Source organism: Vulpes vulpes, chromosome 8, assembly GCF_048418805.1.
Source record: "Vulpes vulpes isolate BD-2025 chromosome 8, VulVul3, whole genome shotgun sequence".
Lineage (NCBI taxonomy): Eukaryota > Metazoa > Chordata > Mammalia > Carnivora > Canidae > Vulpes > Vulpes vulpes.
The window spans coordinates 77,359,556-77,383,288 of record NC_132787.1 but is presented as its reverse complement, the minus strand read 5'-3'; the positions used below and the strand labels follow the sequence as shown (position 1 = coordinate 77,383,288).

The 23,733-nt window shown below is 46.4% G+C and overlaps 2 protein-coding genes across 6 annotated transcripts in view; both read left to right on the top strand.

Moving 5' to 3' along the window:
- The first annotated feature begins 66 nt into the window (after positions 1–66).
- Positions 67–4,468, top strand: ITPRIPL1 (ITPRIP like 1). 2 transcript variants are annotated; one of them, XM_025994315.2, is made up of 2 exons: positions 67–194; positions 1,276–4,468. In XM_025994315.2, the coding sequence occupies exon 2, from the start codon at positions 1,290–1,292 to the stop codon at positions 2,931–2,933; it is 1,644 nt and encodes a 547-aa protein (XP_025850100.1). In that variant the 5' UTR covers positions 67–194; positions 1,276–1,289; the 3' UTR covers positions 2,934–4,468. The 2 variants fall into 2 exon arrangements, with proteins under 2 accessions (XP_025850100.1, XP_025850099.1); XM_025994314.2 differs by lacking the exon at positions 67–194 and adding an exon at positions 356–452.
- The window catches only part of NCAPH (non-SMC condensin I complex subunit H), a 42,358-nt gene continuing 18,706 nt past the window's right edge, over positions 82–23,733 (top strand). Inside the window, exons 1-8 of one of the 4 annotated variants that reach the window (XM_025994313.2) lie at positions 160–194; positions 351–452; positions 13,843–14,065; positions 14,224–14,314; positions 14,965–15,057; positions 15,332–15,470; positions 16,567–16,691; positions 23,348–23,537. In XM_025994313.2, coding sequence (XP_025850098.2) covers positions 13,896–14,065; positions 14,224–14,314; positions 14,965–15,057; positions 15,332–15,470; positions 16,567–16,691; positions 23,348–23,537 — 808 coding nt within the window. In that variant the 5' untranslated portion in view covers positions 160–194; positions 351–452; positions 13,843–13,895. Of the gene's footprint in view, positions 195–350; positions 453–9,007; positions 9,112–13,842; positions 14,066–14,223; positions 14,315–14,964; positions 15,058–15,331; positions 15,471–16,566; positions 16,692–23,347; positions 23,538–23,733 lie in introns of those variants that run through there. The other 3 variants (XM_072767188.1, XM_072767186.1, XM_072767185.1) reach the window with 3 other exon arrangements.

The following is a 23,733-nucleotide window of genomic DNA, read 5'->3' as shown; positions in this document are numbered from 1 at the left end:
GAGGGGCTGCGGCGCGGGGACCCTCGGAGCCCCGGATTCTCGGACGAGATGGTGCGCTCCCCGGGAGAGGGCAGCGGGGCCACTCCCCCGGGCGGCCCTGGCGAGGCCCCCGGAGCCCCCACCCCGCCGGGGAAAAGGCGGGGGCAGTCAGGCCGCGCTGTCTCTTTAAGACCGTGTTCCAGCTAACACCGACGGTGAGTAACCTGGCCCCAGGTTCCAGGAGAAACCCCCAGGAGGGTAGGCGGATAAGAGTTCGGATCGCAGGGCGTGGAATTTGGGGAAGTTTATGAATGGGGGGGGGGCACCCTGCTTTGAGGCACAGCCCCTAGGTACCTTGTAAATTTTAACAGGGCTCCTGGAGCGAGCGGTGAGGCTAAGCAAGGCCAAGTTCCAAAGGGAGGAGAGTCCCCACCTGGCTTCAGCGCCGCGCGGCGTAGTCCTTCATAATCTCGGTAAGCCCAGTAGTTTATGGGGTGAGTGCAAGAAGCCTCGTGGTGGGTGGGTAGGCAGAGAATCCGACTACCAACGGCTGTCAATAAGCTTTGGACACCTGGTCCTTCACGAACTTTCCTGGGCTGAGAGGTGGAGCCTTGCCTGCCTCTGCACCTGGCCCGTTGACGACAGGGCATGGAGCAGCCGCCTTAGGAGCTCAGAGAGCACAGCGGGAAGCAGCAGAGAGCAGGCTGGTGGCACTGTGCCTCCCTCTCGCCCACTGAGAGTTGCCCCACTGGGCATGAGGGAGGAGAGGCTGAGTGTTCTGATGACACAGGGTGAGCAGAATGAGGATTGTGAAGTCACAGAGGAAGTGGGATACTATAGCTGGGGCTTGGGCTGGCTGCCTGCAAGAGGAAAGGTGTTGCCTAGGCAGATCAGTGCTTTCTGCCGGTGGAAGGGAGCCTCTGGGATCAGCAGGGCACACCTGGTGCTCACGGTGGACTGATGAGTCGGGTGAGGCCACCCTACCATGAGGGTCCCCCTCCCCATCTTACACAGAAATGAGAACAGTGCTGTGTGCATACTCTGGAAGCCTAAGTACCACCCACACCATGTGGAAGGAAAGCAGAAAGACTGAGTGGCACATCCTGCTGACCCCCTTTCTCCCACACCACCTCCTGAGCAGACCCTTGCTCTGTCCAAACCCAGCTCGGTGAGCTTTTGGTTTCTTCTGAGTAGTTAACTTCCAGGATTTGGGGTCCCAGGGCTCTGGGGAATACGCACTGGAGAACAGATGAATCCTGAAGATCACCACTGACTCCCAACTTCCTACTTCTCCAGATGCAGAAGCCTCCATGGCTTTGATAAGCCTTGTGTTCCTGGCAGTGATGTATGTTGTTCACCACCCCTTGATGGTCAGTGACCGGATGGACCTGGACACGCTAGCCAGAAGTCGGCAGCTGGAGAAGCGGATGAGCGAGGAGATGCGCCAGTTGGAGATAGAGTTTGAAGAGAGAAAGCGAGCAGCTGAGCAGAAGCAGAAGGCAGAGAACTTCTGGAGAGGAGATACATCCAGTGACCAGTTAGTGCTAGGGAAGAAAGACATGAGATGGCCGTTCCAGGCTGATGACCAGGAGGGGCCACTGGGCTGGATGCTGGGAAACCTGTGGAATGCTGGCCTCTTTTGCCTTTTTCTCGTCTTTGAGCTCCTGCGACAGAACATGCAGCATGAGCCAGCCTTTGATTCCAGCAGCGATGAGGAGGAGGAGGAAGTCCGTGTTGTGCCTGTCACCTCCTACAACTGGCTTACTGACTTCCCTTCGAGGGAGGCTCTGGAATCCTTTTACAAACACTATGTCCAGAATGTCACTCGTGATCTGCCCTGCACCTGTGAGTTTGTGGAGAGCTTTGTGGACGACCTGATTGAGGCCTGTCGGGTGCTCAGCCGCCGGGAGGCTCACCCACAGCTGGAGGACTGCCTGGGCATCGGGGCTGCCTTTGAGAAATGGGGAACCCTCCACGAGACCCAGAAATTTGATATTCTGGTGCCCATTGTTCCCCCACAGGGCACTATGTTTGTGCTGGAGATGAGGGATCCAGCCCTAGGCCGCCGCTGTGGCTGTGTGCTGGTGGAGTCGGAATGTGTGTGCAAGCGCGAGAAGCTACTGGGGGATGTGCTGTGCCTGGTGCACCACCATAGGGATCACTCAGCCATCTTGGGCAAGTGTAGCAGCTCCATCAAGATGGCTCTCTGCACTGGCTCCCACCTGGACGTGTGCAAGACAGTACAGTGGTTCCGGAACATGGTGGGCAATGCCTGGGCCCTTGTGGCCCACAAATACGACTTTAAGCTCAGCCTCCCACCGTCTACCACCTCCTGCAAGCTCAGGCTGGACTACCGCTCAGGCCGCTTTCTCTCAATCCAGTTGGTCCTGGGGGTGCAACGGGAAGACACCTTGGTCTATCTGGTGAGTCAGGCTCCTGACCATGAACAGCTAACCAGTGTGGATTGGCCTGAGTCCTTTGCAGCCTGTGAACACCTTTTCCTGAAGCTGGTAGGGCGTTTTGCTCCAGAGAACACCTGTCACCTCAAGTGCCTCCAGATCATCTTAAGTCTCCGGGACCTTCAGAGTTTACCCCAGGGAGCATCCCGTCCCATCCTCACCTCTTACCACTTCAAAACAGCCCTTATGCACCTGTTGCTGCGGCTGCCTCTAACAGACTGGCAGCACAGCATGCTCTCCCAGCGGCTCCAGGACATCCTCTGGTTCTTGGGCCGTGGCCTCCAGCAAAGGTCCCTCCATCATTTCCTCATTGGTAACACCTTCCTGCCCCTGACCATCCCGATCCCTAAGACATTTCGGAATGCTGAGCCTGTCAATCTCTTCCAACACCTGGTGCTAAACCCCACGGCACACTCACAGGCAGTGGAAGAATTCCACAGCCTTCTGACCCAAGTGAAAATGCTGCCCTGTGCCCCATTGCCTGGGGAACATTAATGTAAAGGCCATTAAAAAAGGGGAGAAGGTATTTCTGATTCCTCAGGCTGCCAAAGAGTTTATTTTTCAGACACATTAGTGGTATGTGTGACTTTCACCTTGCGAGGGGTGGAGGGGCTATGATAGATTAAGACACTTTAAGGAGTACCTGCAGTACTCATAAGGATGGGGTCCAACATACATAAGGATGTAGGATGTAATCCCAGGTCTGTCTTCTGAGGTTTTTTACTCCTGACTTTTAGCTGACCCAGGGAACGGATCTTATGGAAGGCTCTTGCAGCTGGAGTTGAGACCAGAGGGGGCCCATGAGGTTGTGTTTTGTGTCAACACTGGAAGTAAAAGAGAACCAGAGAATACCTCCATTCCAGCTTATTTCTTTTTTTTTGTGAATGACTCTCAGCACATTCCTTGTAAACTGGTTTCCTTGTTGAATTGTTAGCTTAATTCACATCCAAGCTGATAGCAGTCCATTTTATCCTAAATACTATGAAGATAACTTCTCGTATTTTAGGATCTAATTTTTCAGACCTCCTCTGTTTGAAGGTGTAGCCAAGATGTTTATTTTCCATTTTCTTAATTTAGCCCTATTTTTGTATAATATATAGCTGTTTTTATGCATCTGAAAGAAAGCTCCACTACTACCCGAACAGTTGATTAGCCTTGATCCACAAATATTAAGTCCATGGTGATCTATTTCATAATTGAGATAATGTACTTACTAAAATTAATGAAATAGCTAGCATCTAACGAGCTTCTCATGCCTGGAAGCAATCTTTGGGGGGTTGGTTTCTGAAATGAACAATTAGTTTCTAAAGGGAGCCACTTGTTTGTCCAATGAAAAGAAGGTTTAGCCACCCTGTGTAGCTGTGCTTTTTCTCAGTCTGTTAATGCCTTTGTGTTCTCTTTTCAAAGATGACAAAGGGATATTTTGAACTATGAGGTTTTGCAAATTGGGGTCATCTCAATTCAGGCCCGTTGCCAGGGTAGGACAGGAAGGGAACTGTGAAGCAGGCCAGCACTAACAGAGTTGTGACTCTGGAGATGTGATTGGTGGATTTTTCCCTTCTTTCAAAATCCTAGGCGGCATCCTGATGAGGAGGCTTAAGAAAAGTGATTATCGTTGTGGGTGTGGTTGTTTTGGAAATAACAATGCTGTTCCTGCCCTGCATGCCAGGAAGATCTGGAGAGGATAACCTGGCCCCAACATTTAACTCCATCACAGGGGGGTTTGGATGCTGGCCTTGTGGGCTTTGGTTGTATCCACTCCCTCTTCATCGCAAAAATAAATGACAAATTTATGTCCCAGGAGTTCATGCCAGTCAGTATTTGAGATTCCCACTGCACAGTAGCGGCTGTGCTCCTGTGTTGTCTGCTATCTACCATGTACTGCTTTCAAGAAAGTTAAGATGCAGTGATGGTTGGTTTGATGCCAGTGGGATTTTGATATTTTGTAATCATCCATATTATTTTTGTTTAGAAAATAATTTGCTGGTGTTTTAGTTCCACATCAATAAAGGAAGCTATTTTGTGTGTCATTTGGAATCTATGTAATAACACACACAGAAGATCAGCATTCTCATGGGCCTGTTGCCAAGATATTCATGTTACCCTGATAGCTTCATCCAGTATGTCTTGGTATTTCTCAATGCACCTTGAACCAGTCTGCCCTGAGGTTTCCCAGTGGCATGGCCAGTAGCCAGGAAAGAATAATTCAGAATGTCAAGGAACATCTAAGCTATTCATTCTCATGGCTCACAAACCAAAATATCAGCCAATTTAAAAGATCTTAGTGGCTACACAAAAACAACAACAAAAAACCCAACAAAAAACACATAAACTGTAGAAGGAATAAATCTGTAGAAAGGTAGTATGATGTTCTATCACTCTGGTTTCTAGTCTAGTAAGATAAGAAAACAGGAGTGAGCAGAAGACTACAAAGGGAACAGTCAGTGAGGCTTGGGTGGGGCCGAGGGTGTAAGAAAGAATATAGAAAAAACAAGTAGTAATGGAAAGAACAGAGCTGTTGTTGTGCTCTGGGAATACTCTAACAATGAAAGGGGAACTTCTCCAGATAATTTAGGAAGCTGAGCTTTATTCTAAAACAATTCCTGGCTGGCACCCAGGATATAACAACAGTTATAGTAATGGGAATACTTAGCGTTCATCGAGCATTTCCAATGGTCCAGGCGCCATGCTAAATGCTTCACATCTGGTAACTCAATCCTCACACCAAAAAAGCATTCCATGAAGTGGGTGCTTTATCTCTTCCATTTTTCCTATGAGGAAGCTGAGGCACAGAAACGGTACACAGCTTCCCTAAGGTCACCGAGCTAGTAAAAGGTAGAGCCTGGAAGAAAGCACCTGTCCTAGCAACCTTCCAGCATGGGTTTGGGAATATCAAGATGTAGGAGTTAACATGCTTTGAAAAGCGAAAAGCACTATATTAATTTTAAGATAAAGGATGGTATGTCAGCTTAGAAATTCTAGAAGACAGAAATTGTTGGTCCGTAGCCCAGTCTTTAAGTCAGGAATTTTGTATCACATAGAAAAATGAAAGGCATTTGCTCAGAGGCCAAAATGAATGTAAAGCCATTTGAACTATATGTCTGTTGGGCCCAGAGATTCGATGGTTTATATCATGAACTACATTATGATACAAACCAGCTGTAGGCTGGAAAGTCAGGGAAAATTGGAAGCCAAAAGTTTGTTCAGGTAGCCAACTGATAACAGTATTGTTCTTCACCTAAACTAAAGCTGTTTCCATTCATTTTGGGGAAGTAGAATCTTGGTGAGGAGTGAAATGGGGAAAGGGAGTGGCTCCAGTACTGATTTTCTGGCAGACAAGGAGTGGGGGAGGGATCCACTATTTTAATTTCATAGAGACAGAGGAATTGAATTTTGCATACCACTGATACCACTGATAAATCATTCAATCTTTTGGCACCCTCCGCAGAACTAACCCCTCAAAAAACAAAGAAAGCATTCAGAATTGGTGGTAAATGACCCGCCTGCAGGGGGTGGAGCTGGCTTTGTCCCAGTGCAGGGAGCCCTAAGCAGTCTGCTTAGGAGGCAGGGTCCATCATAACCACAGAACAGTCTCTTGCCTCACTGAATGGATCACCCAGCAGCCTTCCTCTGCCAATTCCAAGCCAGTTCTTCAGAGGTTCCTGATTCAGTGCCACTTACCACCCTCCCAACCCACACTGCTCCTCATTGGTACACAGAGGATTACAACCTGTTCCCACTCTCCTCAAATGAACTCAGGACCTAGAAGACAAGTGAGATAACAGGGACCCTAGTATATACTGAGCCCATGTGCCCACAAGAATTTAATCTGTTACCTAATTCCTGATAAAGCCCAGTGAAGGGATATTATCATGACTTTCATAAACAAAGGGAAGAAAACAAGGCCCAGAGGGGTTTAGCTGTCTAACCCAAGATTTAAACCTATCTTCCCAAACCATGAGAGACTCCTAACTCTGGGAAACAAAGAGTTGCAGAAGGGGAGGTGAATGGGAGGATGGGGTAACTGGGTAACAGGCATTAAGGAGGGCATGTGATGAGCACTGAGTGTTATATAGTTTATGTTGGCAAATTGAACTTAAATAAAAAAAAAAAAATAGGGCAGCCCGGGTGGCTCAGCGGTTTAGTGTCGCTTTCAGCCCAGGGTGTAATCCTGGAGACCACGATTGAGTCCCACATGGGGCTCCCTGCATGGAGCCTGCTTCTCCTTCTGCCTGTGTCTCTGCCTCTCTCTCTCTGTATCTCATGAATAAATAAATAAAATCTTTTTAAAAATTTAAAAAATAAATAAAAATAAACTTGCCTTCCAACTTTATTCATTCAATACATATTTAAGCACTTGCTGTGTCCAGGGCTAGCACCGGGCCCTGGGGAAACAATGGTGAGCAGAACATGGATGGCTTCATCCTCGTGGAGTTGACAATCTATGGAGGAGATAAACATGAAATAATCATTCCACTGGTGTAAAATTTCAAAGGTGGCAAGTTCCACTAAAACCTCCAGTAAGGTCACTTGAGTGTATCAGGGAAGGCCTCCCTGAGGAAGTGATATGAACTGAAGCATGATGGGAGCCAACTGGGTGAAGATGGGGATGAGGAGAGGATGTGCAGAGGCCTTGTGGTGGGAGCCAGCATGATGAGACCGAGTCTGAAAAAAAGCCCAAGTGACTTGAGGGGAGGAGGGGACAGGGGGAGGCAAGGTGCAAGATGAGGCCAGAGAGGCTGTCGCGCCCAGACCCTGCAGGGCCTCATAGATCACTTTAGAAGTTCCCAGAGCAATGGAACTTTTGAATGGTTTGAGACTTTGGGAAGGAACAGGTCAGATTGGTACTTAGCAACCGCCACACAGGGCCCAATGAGAAGGGCAGAGCAGGTGTGGAGCTGCTGCGGACTAGCAAGAAGGTAATACGGATGAAAAAGAGACGCAGGGTTGAGATTTCTAGGAAATAAAAAGAGCTCAGTGATAGATTGCGTGTGGAGAGTAAGGCACCCAGAATGGCTCCTGGGTGCTGATCTGAGTTCCTGGGTGGCTGGTAGAACCATTCACTGAAAAACACTGCAAACCTACCTTCTTTTCTCTATTCCACACTGCCTTACGCTAAAGATTTGATGATGGCCACTGGGAGAACAAGTCTGCAAAAGCAAATAGACTTGATGAGAGATAAAATTCACCGTTATAACACAAATTTTATCTCATCAAATTTCCTGATGTTTAGTATTTTATACATTAATGTTAAAATTCAAATGCCAACAAATATCATTTATCATTAAATTCATCAAATTCATATGAACTTAAAAGTCATGACAAAAACTGAAAGAAGTGAGAGTAGTGTCACTAAGAATATGTAGGTGAGCATAGCTTAACGTAGACTTCTCAAATCAATGTTGTATGCCCGAAACCAGTGTAACATTGTGTGTCAACTATATACCTCAATAATAGATAAAAAGTAAAAGAAAAGCAGGCTTAAAAAGTGCTTTTCAGGGGATCCCTGGGTGGCGCAGCAGTTTGGTGCCTGCCTTTGGCCCAGGGCACGATCCTGGAGACCTGGGATCAAATCCCATGTCGGGCTCCTGGTGCATGGAGCCTGCTTCTCCCTCTGCCTGTGTCTCTGCCTCCCTCTCTCTCTCTCTCTCTCTCTCTCTCTGTGACTATCATAAATAAATAAAAATTTATTTTAAAAAAAAAGTGCTTTTCAATAAAGGGTAGTACTATTTGGTTGCCAAAATGACTGAGGGGCACTGATGGCTTTTGGTGGACTGATGGTGTTGGGGTTGCTAAACCAGCCCTATGAAGAGCCCCACATGTCAAGAACTGCTTCACCCTGAATGCCAATAGCACCCTTCAGGGGGAAACACTGCATAAAATGCCCGATGGGTGTTATAAGAAGTGATAGGATATTCTAGGGATATTTGGGAGAATTGCTCTGGCCTATCCTCCCATAATACAATTCTTGGGATCAGATGAAGCAGAATGAAGGGATAGGCGGCAAATTATATCCATCTCACCTCTCCCCTTAACCTTTTCTTTAGGGGAACGGCGGGGGGGGGGGTGATATCCAGGAAGCTTTTCGCAAGAATTTTCGCAAAAATCTGAATAAAAACGATGGTCTTCATTTAAAAATGTACACAGAACACTTTGCACCTGTCCTTCGCCTGCCTGGAACGTTCATTGTGTTATTGGCTCCTTCTCACCTCCGTCCCACACCCCATCCATCGCTTTCTACCTCCTTAGTGTTTTGTTGCCCTGACGGAACTGGTCGCTTTGGGAAATTAACCTTGTTTCCTAGAAATCTGCCCTCCCTCCCATTAGAAAGGAAATTGCTTGAAAGCAGAGCCCTCGCCCGCCCTGCCCCACGTTGGGTCCTTAGCGCCCAGTTCCACGTCTAACGCTCGAAAAGAGGCAGGGTGCGGTGGTGCACGGAACCCCTACAGTCCCCGCACAGAGGGCGAGCGGGAGGCCAGAGACCCCACGCGCAGAGCTCCCGCGCAGCTCCCGACGCCCCCCTCCCAGCGGAGGGCAGGGGCGGCCTACGCAGGCGCGCTTCTGGCCCCGCCCACACATACGTCACCGCGGCCGTTACGGCGCTAAGGCGTCTCGGCGCGCGATTTAAAACCAGCTCCGGAGCAGGAGAGCTAGATGGGACCTCCCTGCCCAGGTGAGGGTGGGTGGCTGGGTGGGGGGCGCCGCGGGCGGGAGTCGGAGCGAAGCGGGCAGGCAGGGTCAGCGGGCGGACCCGAGCGCGGGTTATGGATATTCTCGGCCTAGTTGTTGGCCTTGCGCTCCGCTGGCCGAGTGGGAGGAAGGCGAGGGGAGGAAGAGGCGGGAAAGGGGGAGGGGTGTGCCCCGCCAATCGGTAAGCGGCTTGGGGCGGCGTCGGGAGCGCGCGTGGGGCGATCCCTACTCCTCAGTCCCTCTCCCGTGGGCTCCTACGCCGTGTGAGGTGCCTCTCTCTTGAAAGGTGGTTTTCCTGGGGGTACACTTGAGTTCACAGAGCCATGAAAGCGTTGTGATTACTGCTGAATGCTTAACACGCACGCATTTATCTTTACATTCATTCTAGCGCTTTACAAGCATTGAGCGCTCCCTTTGGGCTAAATCCTCTGTCAGGCGCAGAGATGTAGTAAAGAACAAAACAGAGAAGATCCCAGCTTTTTGGAGCTTGTATCCTAGTTGGGGAGACAGTAAACAAATGAAATAATTACAGATGAGGCTGAGTGTTGTAATTGGGAACAGCAGAGTGAGGGGAGGGGCCCCTTCAGGTTGAGGATTCAAGGAAGATCTTAGAGCAGACTGGGGAACTTGTTCTAAGCAGTGGGAGCAAGTGCAAAAAAAAGAAAAAAAAAAAAAAAAAAAGCCAAGCGGGGAAAGAAGAGCCTGGCTTGGGTTAGGACTGGAACATGGAGACTGAACAGTGAGGCTACTGAGACCTTTTACCTTGATCTTGGTAAAAGGTCTGAAAATTTAGAGTTATATTTTGGATATGGTAAATGCCTTATGCGAGAGACAGGTGAAGAGGTAAGAGTTTGACCCTCAGGGGAGTGATATGGGCCACTCAGGGAAGTGGCCCGTAGACTCAAACAAATTTGGACATTATCATCATATAGATCGTAAAACCATGGGAACAGGTGAGAGCTCAAGAAATACCCTATAGAGGGGATCCCTGGGTGGCGCAGCGGTTTGGTGCCTGCCTTTGGCCCGATCCTGGAGACCCGGGATCGAATCCCGCATCTGGCTCCCAGTGCATGGAGCCTGCTTCTCCCTCTGCCTGTGTCTCTGCCTCTCTCTCTCTCTCTCTCTCTCTCTATCATAAATAAATAAAAATTTTAAAAAAATTAAAAAAAAAAAAAAGAAATACCCTATAGAGAAGATGCTCCAAACCAGCATTTTGAAGCTAGACAGAGAAGGGACAGCTTGAAAACTCTCTCAGAAGAGAGTGGTATAGAAGCCCAGAGTGTTTCATGAAGCACTGGTAGGGGTTTTCATCTGTTTCAGATGCTGCTCAATCTCAAGAGAGATAAGGCTTGATAAGTAGCAGTTGGATTTGGCAACGTGGAGGTTGTAGGTGATTGTGTCAAGATAGTTTTCATAAAGTGGTGGGGATGGTAGCCAGACCATAGGGGGCTGAAAAATGAATGTGAGTAAAGTCTCCTATCAAGGTCCAACTCCCCTCCTCTTGAAGTGCCCTCATCCAGATAGTAACAGGTCCTCTTGATTCAACCTCTAAGAATGTCTCTTGCCTCCTTTCCATTTCTTCTTTCTTTTCTTTTGTTTTGACCTCAGGTGAGAGGTATGTTAACTGTATGTACTCTTCATAAAGCTATTGGGGAACACGTGAAGTTCTTCTCCTTGTATTTTTTCTTTATTATTATTCCCTTTTATTCCTACATACCACTTCTGTTCCCTTCCCCTTACATGGGCAGACATTTAGTGTTTATTGTATATCACTTTATTTTATTTTTTTTTACTTTATTTTTTAAAAAGATTTTATTTATTTATTGAGAGGACAAGCAGTGGGGGAGGGGCAGAGAGAGAAGGAGAGCAAGTGGACTCCCTACTGAGGGAGGAGCCCAACTTGGGCTTGAGGAGGACCTCCAAGATCATGAACTGAGCCAAAGTCAAACAACGAACTGAGCCATCCAGGTGCTCCTGTATCCCTTTATTTTTAGTGTGTTCCTATGAAATATGTGTTGCATTATGGGTTGTTTTTTTTTTTTTAATATCATCAATTTAGAACCAGCTGAGACACACTTTCTTATTCCTGTTTGGGGGATGAAGAAGCAAATGCTTAGAGGATTTACTTACTTAAAAGTTCTCCAGCTAATGGGGTGCCTGGCTGGCTCAGTCTGTAGAGCATGTGACTCTTGAGCTTAGAATCATGAGTTCAAGCTCCACACTGGGTATAGAGTTTACTTAAAAAAATTCTCCAGCTAGTAAGTGATGGACCTGGGGTTTGAAGTCAAGCCTTTTGGTTTGTTTTTTTTTTCTTTTTAAATATTTTATTTATTCATGATAGACACAGAGAGGGGAGGGGGGTGGGCAGAGACACAGGCAGAGGGAGAAGCAGGCTCCATGCTGGGAGCCGACGTGGGACCGGATCCTGGGACCCCAGGATCACACCCTGGGCCAAAGGCAGGCGCTGAACCGCTGAGCCACCCAGGGATCCCTGAAGTCAAGCCTTTTGATTCTTAAATCTGAAAACTTTCCTCCAAAGTCTCTCAGTTCCTTCATCTCTCTCCCAGTGGTCCTGTTTCTTGCCCTACCAAAATAGACAATAGCCACCTGCTACCATAGTCACACTCTAGACCTTGTCATTATCAGTAGCTACACCACTCTTGTCATCTCAATTTTAAATATCCTACTTCTCACTACCACTCCTATTTTTCCAGCTCCCTCTTTGTTCCCTGATCCCAATAATTCTAATGATCTTTTGACCCAGCAGATCTATATTCTTTGCTTTTCCCTGTCCCTCATGTCTCTCATGTTCTTGTTCCCTTCCTTACTTAGCTCACATTCCATGGTCAGTCAGTATAATCACTTTTCATACACTCATAACCCCTTGCCCTCTTCTAGCATATTTATACTTCCTTGACAAAATCATAACCCTGATTAATTCCAACTCTGCCTTAGCCCCTGCTTACTCAGTGATCTCAAGGGGATCCTAAAGCTGCCCAGCAGTTCCTTGCTCATCTAACTCACCTTCTCCTAGCTGACTACTCCATACCTTCCTTTCTCTCCTGAAATCTCCAGTACCTCTTGCCTGGCCCTCAACCCTTAGCTACTGAATTTTTGGGTTTTATGGTCTTATTTTACTAAGAAAAGCATTCCAAAAGGAACATCCACAAGTACACCATTTTGCCTGCTCCCTCACCTGCATCTGTGCCTATGGTGTCTGGCTTCCTTCCTGTTGCTGTGGATGAGCTGTCCGTGATCTCGGGAAAGGCAGCCCCTTTACCTGCTTGAGTGTGTTGTTCAGCAACTTTTACCATTTCTTCTGCATGATCTCTGAATAATGCCCTCCCCACTCACCCATCCCTTGCCAAAGATGTCTGGAACCTGTGAATATGGTATCATACATGGTAAAAGGGGTTTTACAGGTATGATTATCTTGGATTATCTGGGGGGGGGCCAGTGTGATTACAATGGCCCTCATAAGAGGGATATAAGAGATTCAGAGTCAGAGAAGTTGATGTCATGACAGAAGCAAGAGGTTGGAGTGATGGGAAGAAAGCAGGCAGCCACTAGAAGCTGAAAAAGGTGAAGAAAGAGATTCTTTCCTAAAGCCTTTGAAAAGAACACAGCCCCGCTGACACCTGGATTTTAGACTTTGACGCCAGGACTGAAAACATTACATTCGTATTGGTTTAAACCACTATGTTTGTGGTAATTTGTTATAGCAACGATAGGAAGCTAATAAAATCTGTTTCATTCTTTCTACTAAGCTGGATTTTTTTTCCATATTAAAATTAATTTCTGGGATCCCTGGGTGGCGCAGCGGTTTGGCGCCTGCCTTTGGCCCAGGGCGCGATCCTGGAGACCCTGGATCGAATCCCACGTCGGGTTCCCGGTGCGTGGAGCCTGCTTCTCCCTCTGCCTCTCTCTCTCTCTCTCTCTCTCTCTCTCTCTCTCTCTCTCTCTGTGTGTGTGTGTGTGTGACTATCATAAATAAATAAAAATTAAAAAAACAAAACAAAACAAAAAAAAAATAAATTTCTCAACCTTACTTCCCCTTCAACTGCTTCCCTCCCATTTTTGCCCTTCCTTTTTTTTTTTTTTTTTAAGATTTCATTTATTTATTCATAAGACACACAGAGAGAGGGGCAGAGACACAGGCAGAGGGAGAAGCAGGCTCCATGCAGGGAGCCTGACATGGGACTCGATCCTGGGTCTCCGGGATCATGCTCTGGGCTGAGGGCGGCACTAAACCGCTGAGCCACCCAGACTGCCCTTTACTCTTCCTTTTTACAGCATAAGTCCTTGAAAACCTTGTTTCCATTTGCTGTCTCCAGTTTCTCTTCTCTGGAATCTAAGCCTATTTGACTTTCTCTTGCCCCTTCTACTCTAGAAAAACTGCGGTTGTCAAGGTAACCAATCACCTCTAGGTTGTTAAATCTAATGATTGATTCTCAGTCCTTCACGAATTTGACCTCATTGCGTACCTCATTAAGTTGACAAGGAAGCATCAGAAACCACTCACCCCACAAAAAAAACTTAAACTGTAGAGGAATATTAGCGTTGGGAAAGATCTTGGTGGAAGATGTGCACTGAAATTCCACCCTATGACAGGCCCCAAGCCCCGCTTTAGATCTAGGAAATAATTCTGTGATAGGTTTCCTGAGCAAGGGTTCTGTACCGTCACGGTTGGCCATAATGAATTTCTTCTTTTCAGAAATCCGTGGGCACCCCCTCAATGCCTTCTGTCCTTCAGAACGGGTGTTCTCAATGGCCCTGCCCCGGAAGGCCCCTCTCAGTACTCCTGGCACCCCTGTCCTCGAAGACTTTCCCCAGAATGACGACGAAAAGGAGCGACTGCAGCGGCGGCGCTCCCGAGTCCTGGACCTACAGTTCAGCGCAGACTCGCCTCATTTGCTAGCCTCCCCCTCTGGTAGTAGGTGCGTGCCTTCTGCGCTGCCCACATGGGGTGGCCGCCTGCATTGGGTTACATGGGCCCAGCATCTCTACAATGCCTCGTGGGTTTGGGGTCTGGAGTTTGAAAAGTTAGAGTATCATGGATCCTTGACAGAGTTTTTTGGTTTTGGTTTTCTTTTAGGAATATTGACATTTCAGCCACGATTCCTAAGTTTACAAACACACAGATTACAGAACATTATTCCACCTGTATCAAACTGTCCACTGAAAATGTGAGTATCTGCTGGTGTATCAGTGAAGGTTTTGCAACTTGATCACAAGGAAAATCTAGCCTTCTTGATTCTGTGGAGAATGTGCTATTGATAGTAATTGTGCGCTTTCCTTATCTAGCTACTCTTTTCAGTGTTGATGTTTTTCAGTATGCTTTTACTGTGTTTTTTGGGCCTTTCATGCTTTTTCTGGCAAGTTACCTGCCACCTGCAGTGTATCTAGAGAGGCGGCATTGCTTAGGGGTTGATAATGTGAGTTCTGAAGCCAGCCTATGTTGGAATCCAGTTTTTGCCATTCACAAGTTCTATTGCCTTGGCAAGTCACCTAACCACTCAGGGTCCTTTTCCATAAAATGAGAATTTGAATAGTGCCTGCCTCATAGAGTTGTTCTGAGGGTGACTCCCTTTGTGTGCAGTGCTTATAACAGTGTTTGCACACAGTATAAACTCAAAGAGGTTAACTCTCTAGGTTGTCAGAATGAGGAGATACGTGTATGAATTTAGCTGTGTTACCAAGTGTTTATGGGAATTGATACCTGTGGTGAGATGTGGGCTGTTACTGTATAGAAATGTAGCTTCCTCTTTTAGGGTAGCATTATTTACATGAGCCTAGGCTGTCAATAATAAATCTTTCTGCACTTTTCTGTTTTCAGAAAATCACTACCAAGAATGCTTTTGGCTTGCACTTGATTGATTTCATGTCAGAGATTCTTAAACAGAAAGACGCCGAACCGACCAACTTTAAAGTAAGAATGCTGTTGTTCATCTTCTCTTGCATCTGAATTAATGATGATTATTTCTGATATTTAGCACAGCACTGTCATTGAATTCTGCAAATACACTGATTAAACACAGAGAAGATATCTTTCTGTTATATTTTGTTTATTCCCTGTCTTAGGGGAATCTTTGTCATTTTTTTTCTTAAAAGCAAGTAAATATTTTATGAAGCTTGCTGTGTTTTGCTTATTCAGCAGTTCCTTTTTATGTACCCAGTGAATATACCTCTGTTTGTTGGACCAGGTGGCTGCTGGCACTCTGGATGCCAGCACCAAGATCTATGCTGTGCGTGTGGACGCTGTCCATGCTGATGTCTACAGAGTCCTTGGGGGGCTGGGAAGAGATGCAGCATCTCCAGAAGAAGCAGAGTGCCATGATGCAGGTATATGAGTTGGGATCTGGATTTAAGGGGCGCTTTTTTAAAAAAAATATTTATTTATTTGAGAGAGAGCAAGCAAGAGAGCACAAGGGCAGGATGAGGGGTAGAGGGAGAAGTAGACTCCCCACTGAGCAGGGAGTCCGATATGGGGCTGGATCGCAGAATTCCGGGATCGTGACTTGAGCTGAAGGCAGATGCTCAACTGACTGACCACCCAGGCACCCATTAAGGGGCTTTCTTAAGTATACAGCAGGTGGTTGCTTGGTTAATACACTGGAATGATGTTGTAAAAAATAATCTCATTCAATTGAAGACATGAATGTTTTCAGAATAGTATATGAGAAGATCCTTAAACCCTAGAGGAGTTTTTTTCTTAAAAAAAGAGGACCTTTTAGATTTTAATTAGGCAAGATTGAGTAAACATCAAGGGAGGAGGTTCTGATTTGGGGGTGCTTTAGAAATTGATTTGTATGGGATGCCTGGGTGGCTCGGCAGTTGACGTCTGTCTTCAGTTCAGGTCATGATCCTAGGGTCTGGGATTGAGTCCTGCATAGGAGTCCCTGCAAGGAGCCTGCTTCTCCTTCTGCCTATGTCTCTGCCTCTCTCTGTGTGTCTCTCATGAATAAATAAATAAAAATCTTTAAGAAGAAAGAAAGAAAGAAAAGGAAGGAAGGAAGAAAGAAAAGAAAAGAAAAGAAAAGAAAAGAAAAGAAACTGACTTGTATCAGAAGCCAAATACTTAGTTTCTCCTGAAACTGCAGATTAGATGTGCCTGTTGCTTTGAGAGAATGACACGCTTCAGTTAAGATCACTCCTTAGAGTTGTTTTTTTTTTTTTTTTAAGATTTCATTTGTTTATTCATGAGACACACAGAGAGAGGCAGAGACATAGGCAGGGGGAGAAGCAGGCTCCCTGCAGGGAGCCCAATGCAGAACTTGATTCCAGACCCCGGGATCACACCCTGAGCCGAAGGCAGACGCTCAATCACTGAGCTACCCAGGTGTCCCACTCTTTAGAGTTTTAAAGAGCATGAGTTAATAAGTTTAGATACATGCTGAAAAACAATCCTTGCAGGACCTAGTCTTATTTCTTCTTTCAGATGCAAGTACTACTGAAACAGGAACAACCAAAAAGGCCCAAAAGCCAAAGAAGAAGCACTCCTACAAAACCATTGAGCAGAATGTAAACAACCTCAATGTCTCCGAAGCAGATCGGAAGTGTGAGGTGAGGAACTGTGTGCAGTGTGGTCTCTGACTAATTCAGAGCCTCAGCAGCTGAAACTTGGCAGGGCCACGCCTGCCTTGCTGATATTTATTTGCTTGCTTGGGCCTCAAAGGAGTAAAATATATAAGTGCATTATCATCCCTTAGCTTCATGGTGAAGACTCAAGGGTGTAAGTCCCTGCTTTTCCTACAGTATTTCAGGGTGATTGAGTAGAAAGAGATGGCAAATTCCCGAGAATTCTGATTAATGAAGCCATTAATTTTCTTTCCAGGAACATGCAGCAGAGATGATGATAGCCTACATTTGTTGTGCATTTACTGGCTGCCCTGTGCTGCTTTAAGCCTGTGAACCAAGTTACCTCACTTAGTCCTCACAGCATCCTTGTTAACATTTTCTGAAGAGGTTATCAAAGTACAGGGCTCTTTTGTAACTTGCCCAAAATGATGCAGCTTGTAAGTGAACTAGGATTTGAATCTAAGTGGCCTGGCTCCATAGTCCTTGCTCTAACAGCTATATGATCTGATAGATCCTAAGGAATCTACTTAAAGGAAGCCAGAGGCCTCGTTTATCTTTAGCATAGTTAATTTAAAGCAACGGTATTGGTACAAGCTTTTTAAAAATTTTGCTGTTAAAAACAGTATCTCCGTGAACATCCTCGTACATACTGTCTTTGTGCTCTTCTGAGAGTGTATCTCTAAGAACATTTTGAGTCATGGAATTTCCATTACTGTGAAAAATGGGTTGTGCCAGCCTTCTGTCCCATCAACAGTGGACTAGATTACTCTTTTCTCCTACCTCCACAACATTTGTAAATGGCATTTAAGGTCAGACTGGAACTGATCACCAAGGGAATGAGTGTATGTGGGAAAAGGACAGCCCTGGGATACCTCAATCTTAAAGAGTTCAGAGAGCCAAAGAAGAAACCTCCAGTAGGTAGGAAGAAAACCAGGAGAGTGTGGCACCCAAATGAGAAAGTGTCAGGGAGGAGAGAGTGATCAGCCGTGCCAAAGTGGCAGTCTGGGGCTGACGGGGAGCTTGGAGAAGACTGTGGAGCTGAAACTCTGACCTCCAGGGAAGGGATGCTGCTTGTCTGGTGCTAGTGTCCCTGAGTTTGGAAGAGGGGTTCGGGGACCCAGGACCCAGCCCTCTGAGGAGGACATGCTGGTTGGTACTGGTGTCTGTGAGGGGCACACAATAAGGCTGGTTCTGTGAGTGTGAGACAAAGTGCAAATTGAATTCAGCAAGTGCCACGGGTAGGGTAGGAAGCCCTGTTGGGTGGACAGGAACAGGAAAGCTACAGAAAGAAGCAAGTCCCTTCTGGCTTGCAGTCTCTCTCTAGTGCCCCCTCTTGGTGGAGCCCACTGGGAAGGGCTGGCAAAGCCCAAATACTGTCCCAGAGCCAGTATCACAGAGCAGCTGATAGAAGGTATGTTGGGGCTGAGAGGCAATAGCTTAATAACTGGTAGAGAGGTAAAGTGTCAGCATTTTTACTTCCAAAAAGGTTTGGGGTGGGGGTGGGGTGGTGGAGAAGGAAAGCAATGGGGAATCTAGGTAAAAGTTACACAGAAGTTCTTATTACTATTTCAACACTCTTGTATGCTTGAAATTTTTCATCATAATGGGGGCAATCAAATGGCAAGAGAGGAATGAAGGCAGTGTAGGCTGGTCTCTTGAAGAGTTTTGCTGTAAATTTGAACAGAGTAATTGGTGGCAAATGTAGGGGAAAGTCAAGTCTTAGAGGGTTTTCTTGTTGTTTTGTTTTGTTTTTTGTTTTCTTAATGGGAAGATTAGCAGCATGTTTACTTATTGATGGCAACAGTCTAGTGGAGAAGGAACAATCTAGAATCTAGTGGAGAAGACAGGAGAGTTGCTCGAATGGAGTCCTTGATCCTGTGAGAAGGGAAGGGAATGGACAGCATTGACAGAGCTTGGCTAAGGAGCACCTGTGGCTTGTGAGAGATGGATGCAGGAGTGCACATATGGGAGCATTCCAGGTATTCCCTTCTCGTGTCCCCCATTGAAAAGGAAGCTGGATCATTGACTGACTGAGTGTGGAGGAAGAAAGGTAAAGTTTTGAAGAGAGAAAAAGGTAGGAGGGTGAATGAGTGAATGGACTGGGGAACTGTAGTTTGCTTGCCAGACAACATTCAGGGTTCACGTGAGGGCCATGGCAGGTAGATTTAAAGTGAGGTCAGTCAGTGTGACTTTGTGTGTTTCTCCAGCCATGGTCATCTGTGTGGGTACAAGCATGAAGCACGCAAAAAGTTGGATTTAACACAGGACTGTGTTTTGCTAAGTCAAAGGAGCACTGAAGTGAAGAAAAAGGGAGTCGTTGCTTATGGAACTTCAGTCAGGAAAAGGAAGGGGGGAATGAGGCAGCATAAAGCCATATGATCAGTGGATTGTAGGGCATGGTGGGTCGAAGACTTCTTGGTGTTGGACCAAGAACACCAATCTTGTTGGACAAGATTGTATTGGCTGGAAAGAGGAGGTGGTTGCCATGGGCACTTGGAATTGAGCATATGGAGAGGCTTTAGTCATGGTTATGATTCAGTTCAGACAACAGGCAAGGGAGTGAAAGACAGGAGATGTGGCATTCATGCTGGGATCTCTTGAAGCCCTGGGGTTTTCACGATGAAGCTCACGGCCATTGAAGGAGAGGATATCAAGGAACTGAGAGGCCAGCGTGTTGGATGGATCAATATATGTATGATGAATCCACCAAAAACTATGACAGCAATGAAGTTGGAGAGTAGTAATGAGCCAGGAGCTAATATTAAAATCTTCCAACAAGAGGGAAGGCCTGGGGATTGGAAGGTGATCAACACACAGATGGGCAGAGTGTAGTGGGGTCTGACCTTATTATATTCAAAGCGGAGGGTTTTAGGACTTGGGAAGGAGAATAGTCTGGAAGCAGTGATGGGGAACTCACCTATCCCACATGCAGGCCATCAGTCAGAGAGCTGCAGGAGAGGAAGTAGCCACAGTGGTGAGGCCTGTGGGGAAGCAGTGTCCTTGGGCAGGCAGCATTTCATTAGAGTAGTGCTCCTTTTGTCATTTTCTTACCCAGAATGGGCCTTTTTAGGTATTTTCTTCCTACCCCAGTACCCTTTAAATTAATTATTATGGAATAAGATTTTATCAGCTAGTGTTGAGCCTTGGAAAACCACAAGTAACTATCATTTCTAAGGTTTCCTTACCCTCCCCCAAGAACCGGTTTTTACTCCCTTGAGAATGATATTGCCTCCAATTAAAAATGAATGAGTTAAAGCTGGTAGGTGGAGAGAACCTTCAAGAATGAAGTGGAGGAATATAGGGAATTTCTAGAGGGCCCTGGGGGGAAATAGCCATTGTTAGCCTACGGAGATGGAGACCAAAGAGGGGATGTCAGAGCTGTATAGGTTTTAGAGCCTGGGAAATGTAGAATCCTGTGGGATCCTAGGTCTTTTATAAATAAATTAAATAAAGGGAAATGATGAGATTAGTCCTGGTGGTCTCATGGCAGATGATAGTGGTAGAGGCAGAGCACACAGGGGGCTAGGAGTGAGGGGCTTTGACGGCTTCACTCTGAGTGATGGGGCGGTTCTGCTTTGGCCTTGCTTGGCCGCTCCAGCCTGTGCTGGTGTGAGGACAATGTGTGGATGGGCGTGGAGGGGGCCGAGAAAGGTGAAATGAGAAAGGTGAAATGCCGAGGCCAAGGCCAAAGAGGGAGGAGGGAAACGAGTTGCAGGCACTTTGTGGGGAGGGAGTTCTGTTTATCCATATATCAGAATTGACCTTAGGTAGTACCACATTTGGAAGCATATGATGTGAAGTTCAGATCCTGGTTCCACTCTCTTAGCTGTGTGGCGTGGGAAAAGGCTCTGAATCTCACTTTGTTAAATTGTAAAAACAGGTTAATGCTAGTTCTGTGTGCATATGGGTTTTGTGGTAGAGAATCTGTCCCTGGCAAAGTGCTTCATCCATGGTAATATGTTGTATACCCCTGAAGAGGAGCCATATAATTCTCTCCCATCTTCCCTTCCCCTCTCCAGTTCTCCATGTTTTTCCTTCTTCTTAGATAATCTGAGCATTAATTTCACTGTCATTCTTGGCTTTGCTTCTGGTTCTGTAGTGAAATGTCAGTTCAACAGTATGGTTGGGAAATTTTGTTTCCTTTTCTGACCAGCTAGACCCAATTCTGGGGAGCCTGAGGAGGCTTGCACTAACAAGCCTTGCCCATTATTCTAGAGAGAAAACGAGAGAGCAAGTGGTGCTGCTCCCTCTCAGCTTGTGATGGTCAGCCACATTTATGCTGCGTGAAATCACTAGTCCTTTTTTTTTTTTTTTTATTTACTTGCACAAGCAGGGGGAGTGGCAGGGAGAGGGAGAAGCAGACTCCCCACTGAGCAGGGAGCCTGATCCAGGACTCAATCCCAGGACCCTGGGATCATGACCTGAGCTGAAGGCAGATGCTTGACAACTGAGCCACCCAGGTGCCCTGAAATCACTAGTCTTAAACACCAAGTACCCCAATCCTAGGAAGTTTTTTGCTCTGTAATCCACCATAAACTTGTAATAACCCAAAGCCCAATTTGGAAGATAACCAAGAAGGAGGGATTGGCAGAGACCTAGAATTTGAAGTTTCAACTGTTTCTTGAACCTGTATGCTCTTGGAGATGGCATGGAAATGAGAAAGCAAATATTGTGTGGGTGTGTCTAGACCAGTTGAGAACTCTTGTTTGTGTATGAGCTGATCTGTTTTGGACACAGCTCTCTGTGTGTAAAATGTTTGCTGTCATAGGAGATTCCAACCTGATTATAAGCTCCAGTTCTTTATACCAGGAGCGCACAAATGGATACAATACAAGGAAGTTCAAGGCACATACTATAGGAAGTCAGAGTGGGTGGAGGTCAGAGCTTATGGAACAAGTGAAATTTCAGCTCAGCCTTAAAGGAAAGGTAGGTATTTATCAGGTGGACATTGCCAGGCAGAGGCATAAACAAAGGCTGTGAAGCAGGAAAGTTTCTCCCTAAAGGGAGCTGGACAGAGTACAAGTTTGGCTAGAGCCCAGGATCTACTCACAAGGCTGAAACAACCTTTAGACTTTACCACGCACTTTATTATCTACCAAAGGCTCCTTTTACTATTTCTCTTCCTTGCTGTGGACCCTTGTTTCAAAAGATTCACCTACTGGAGGTGCCTGGCTGACTCAGTCTGTAGAGCATATGATGCTTGATGTTGAGGTCATGAGTTTGAGCCCCATGCTGGGTGTAGAGATTACTTAAGACACACACACACACACACACACACACACACACACACACACACACACACAAGGTTCATCTACCCAAACTGCAGTCACCAATTACTCAATTTCCCATCAAATAACTCAAAAATGTCAATCAGATCTAATTTATATGGAAGAACCATTGTTCTCTCATTGCATGATGTAATTCTAGACAAAAGTGACGAAAATTATCTTAGTGTTTTTCAGCTTTATATTTTAGTGTTTACAGTTTCCGTGTTGACTCTTCAATATGCTAGCTTTACTAACTACCCACACTGGACCTCTCAGGGTATGGGGCTCCAGGTGGGATGCCAGTGCTCTGGTTAGCATTTGAGGAAGGGAATGGGAATAACAACGCTAGTATTTTTAGGATAGGAAATGGGAGAGACCAGAGATGAGGGTTGACTCAGGCATGGGTTGTATTGGTGGCAGTAGAGGTGAAGGAGGAAGGGGGATAGATGGTAGAGATCTACTGAGAGGAAAACCCACCAGGCTGACTGCCTGAGGGGTAAGGAGACAGGGAGAATGGAGGTGATGTATTTGATACTCTGGGGCTGGAACGATGGTGAGATGGGCTCATTGGAGGCGAGAAGAGAACCTCGGTTCTGGCCAGGTCAGGTTCAAAGCTAAGGGGGCCAGGAAAGAGCCAGAGAGCCACATCTCTTATCCTACCTAAGGCCCCTTCTCTCCACACTAGCTACATCCTGAAGCATAAAGGAGACCTGTGAACCCAATACTTGCCCTCTTGCCACACATGCCTGTGTCTTGCTCTGTCCTCATTCTCGTGCACTGTCCCCTGTTCTACCTTTGGGATTGCTATCACCTGGCTCTGCCACTCCTGCTCCTTACCCCAGCCTTGGAGGCCCTTTTACAACCTCCCCTATGTTTTACCCATCCACCTAGTCCTGCTGACTCTGCCTGTCTTTCCCCTGAATCTCTTGGTTGTATTCCCCAAATCTGTGAAAATATTTCTCCCCAGGGAAATAATGGGATCTTGTGAACAGATCCATCACACAGGCTTTTTAAGTCCACAGAATTTGTTGTGATAGCATTCTCCCAGGCCCTTTGAAAACAGTGACTAGTGGGAAGAGACAACAGAAGGGTACCGTCCATGTGGATCATAAACAGGTTGACATAGTAGAAGCTGTGTACTTGAATGCTGTATATTTATTCAGCTGACCACACACAGTCTTCCTTTTCTATTGGTATCTGCTAAGATGATATTTTACTGATTAAATAGAAAGTCCTTCCCCTGCTTCGGTCACATGCAGAGATATCTGAATTCCGCATATGCAGTTGTGAATGAGCAGGGTCCAATGAAGGAGATTTTACATTTGCTTCGGCTGCATCCCATAATTCATTGGTTCCCTCTGGTTTTATGCTCAGATTGATCCCATGTTTCAGAAGACGGCGGCCTCATTTGATGAGTGCAGTACAGCAGGGGTATTTCTCTCTACCCTCCACTGCCATGACTACAGAAGTGAGCTTCTGTTTCCCTCTGATGTCCAGACTCTCTCCACTGAAGAACTCCTGGAGCTACCAGATTTAGGTTGGGTGGAAATGACAGATTTAAAAGGTTAGTACACATATGTATTTTACTAGAGCATTTTAGTCATCAGAAAAGTTTCCACACAACTGTGGAGCATAATATGCCCATCCTTAGGTTGCTTGTTTAAATTACCCAGAAGGTTCCTCTGGAATGCCACACTGGGCATCCTTTAGAGAGAAGTGAACTTCTTCCTCTCTTGCAGAACAGAGTCTAACAATAGTAG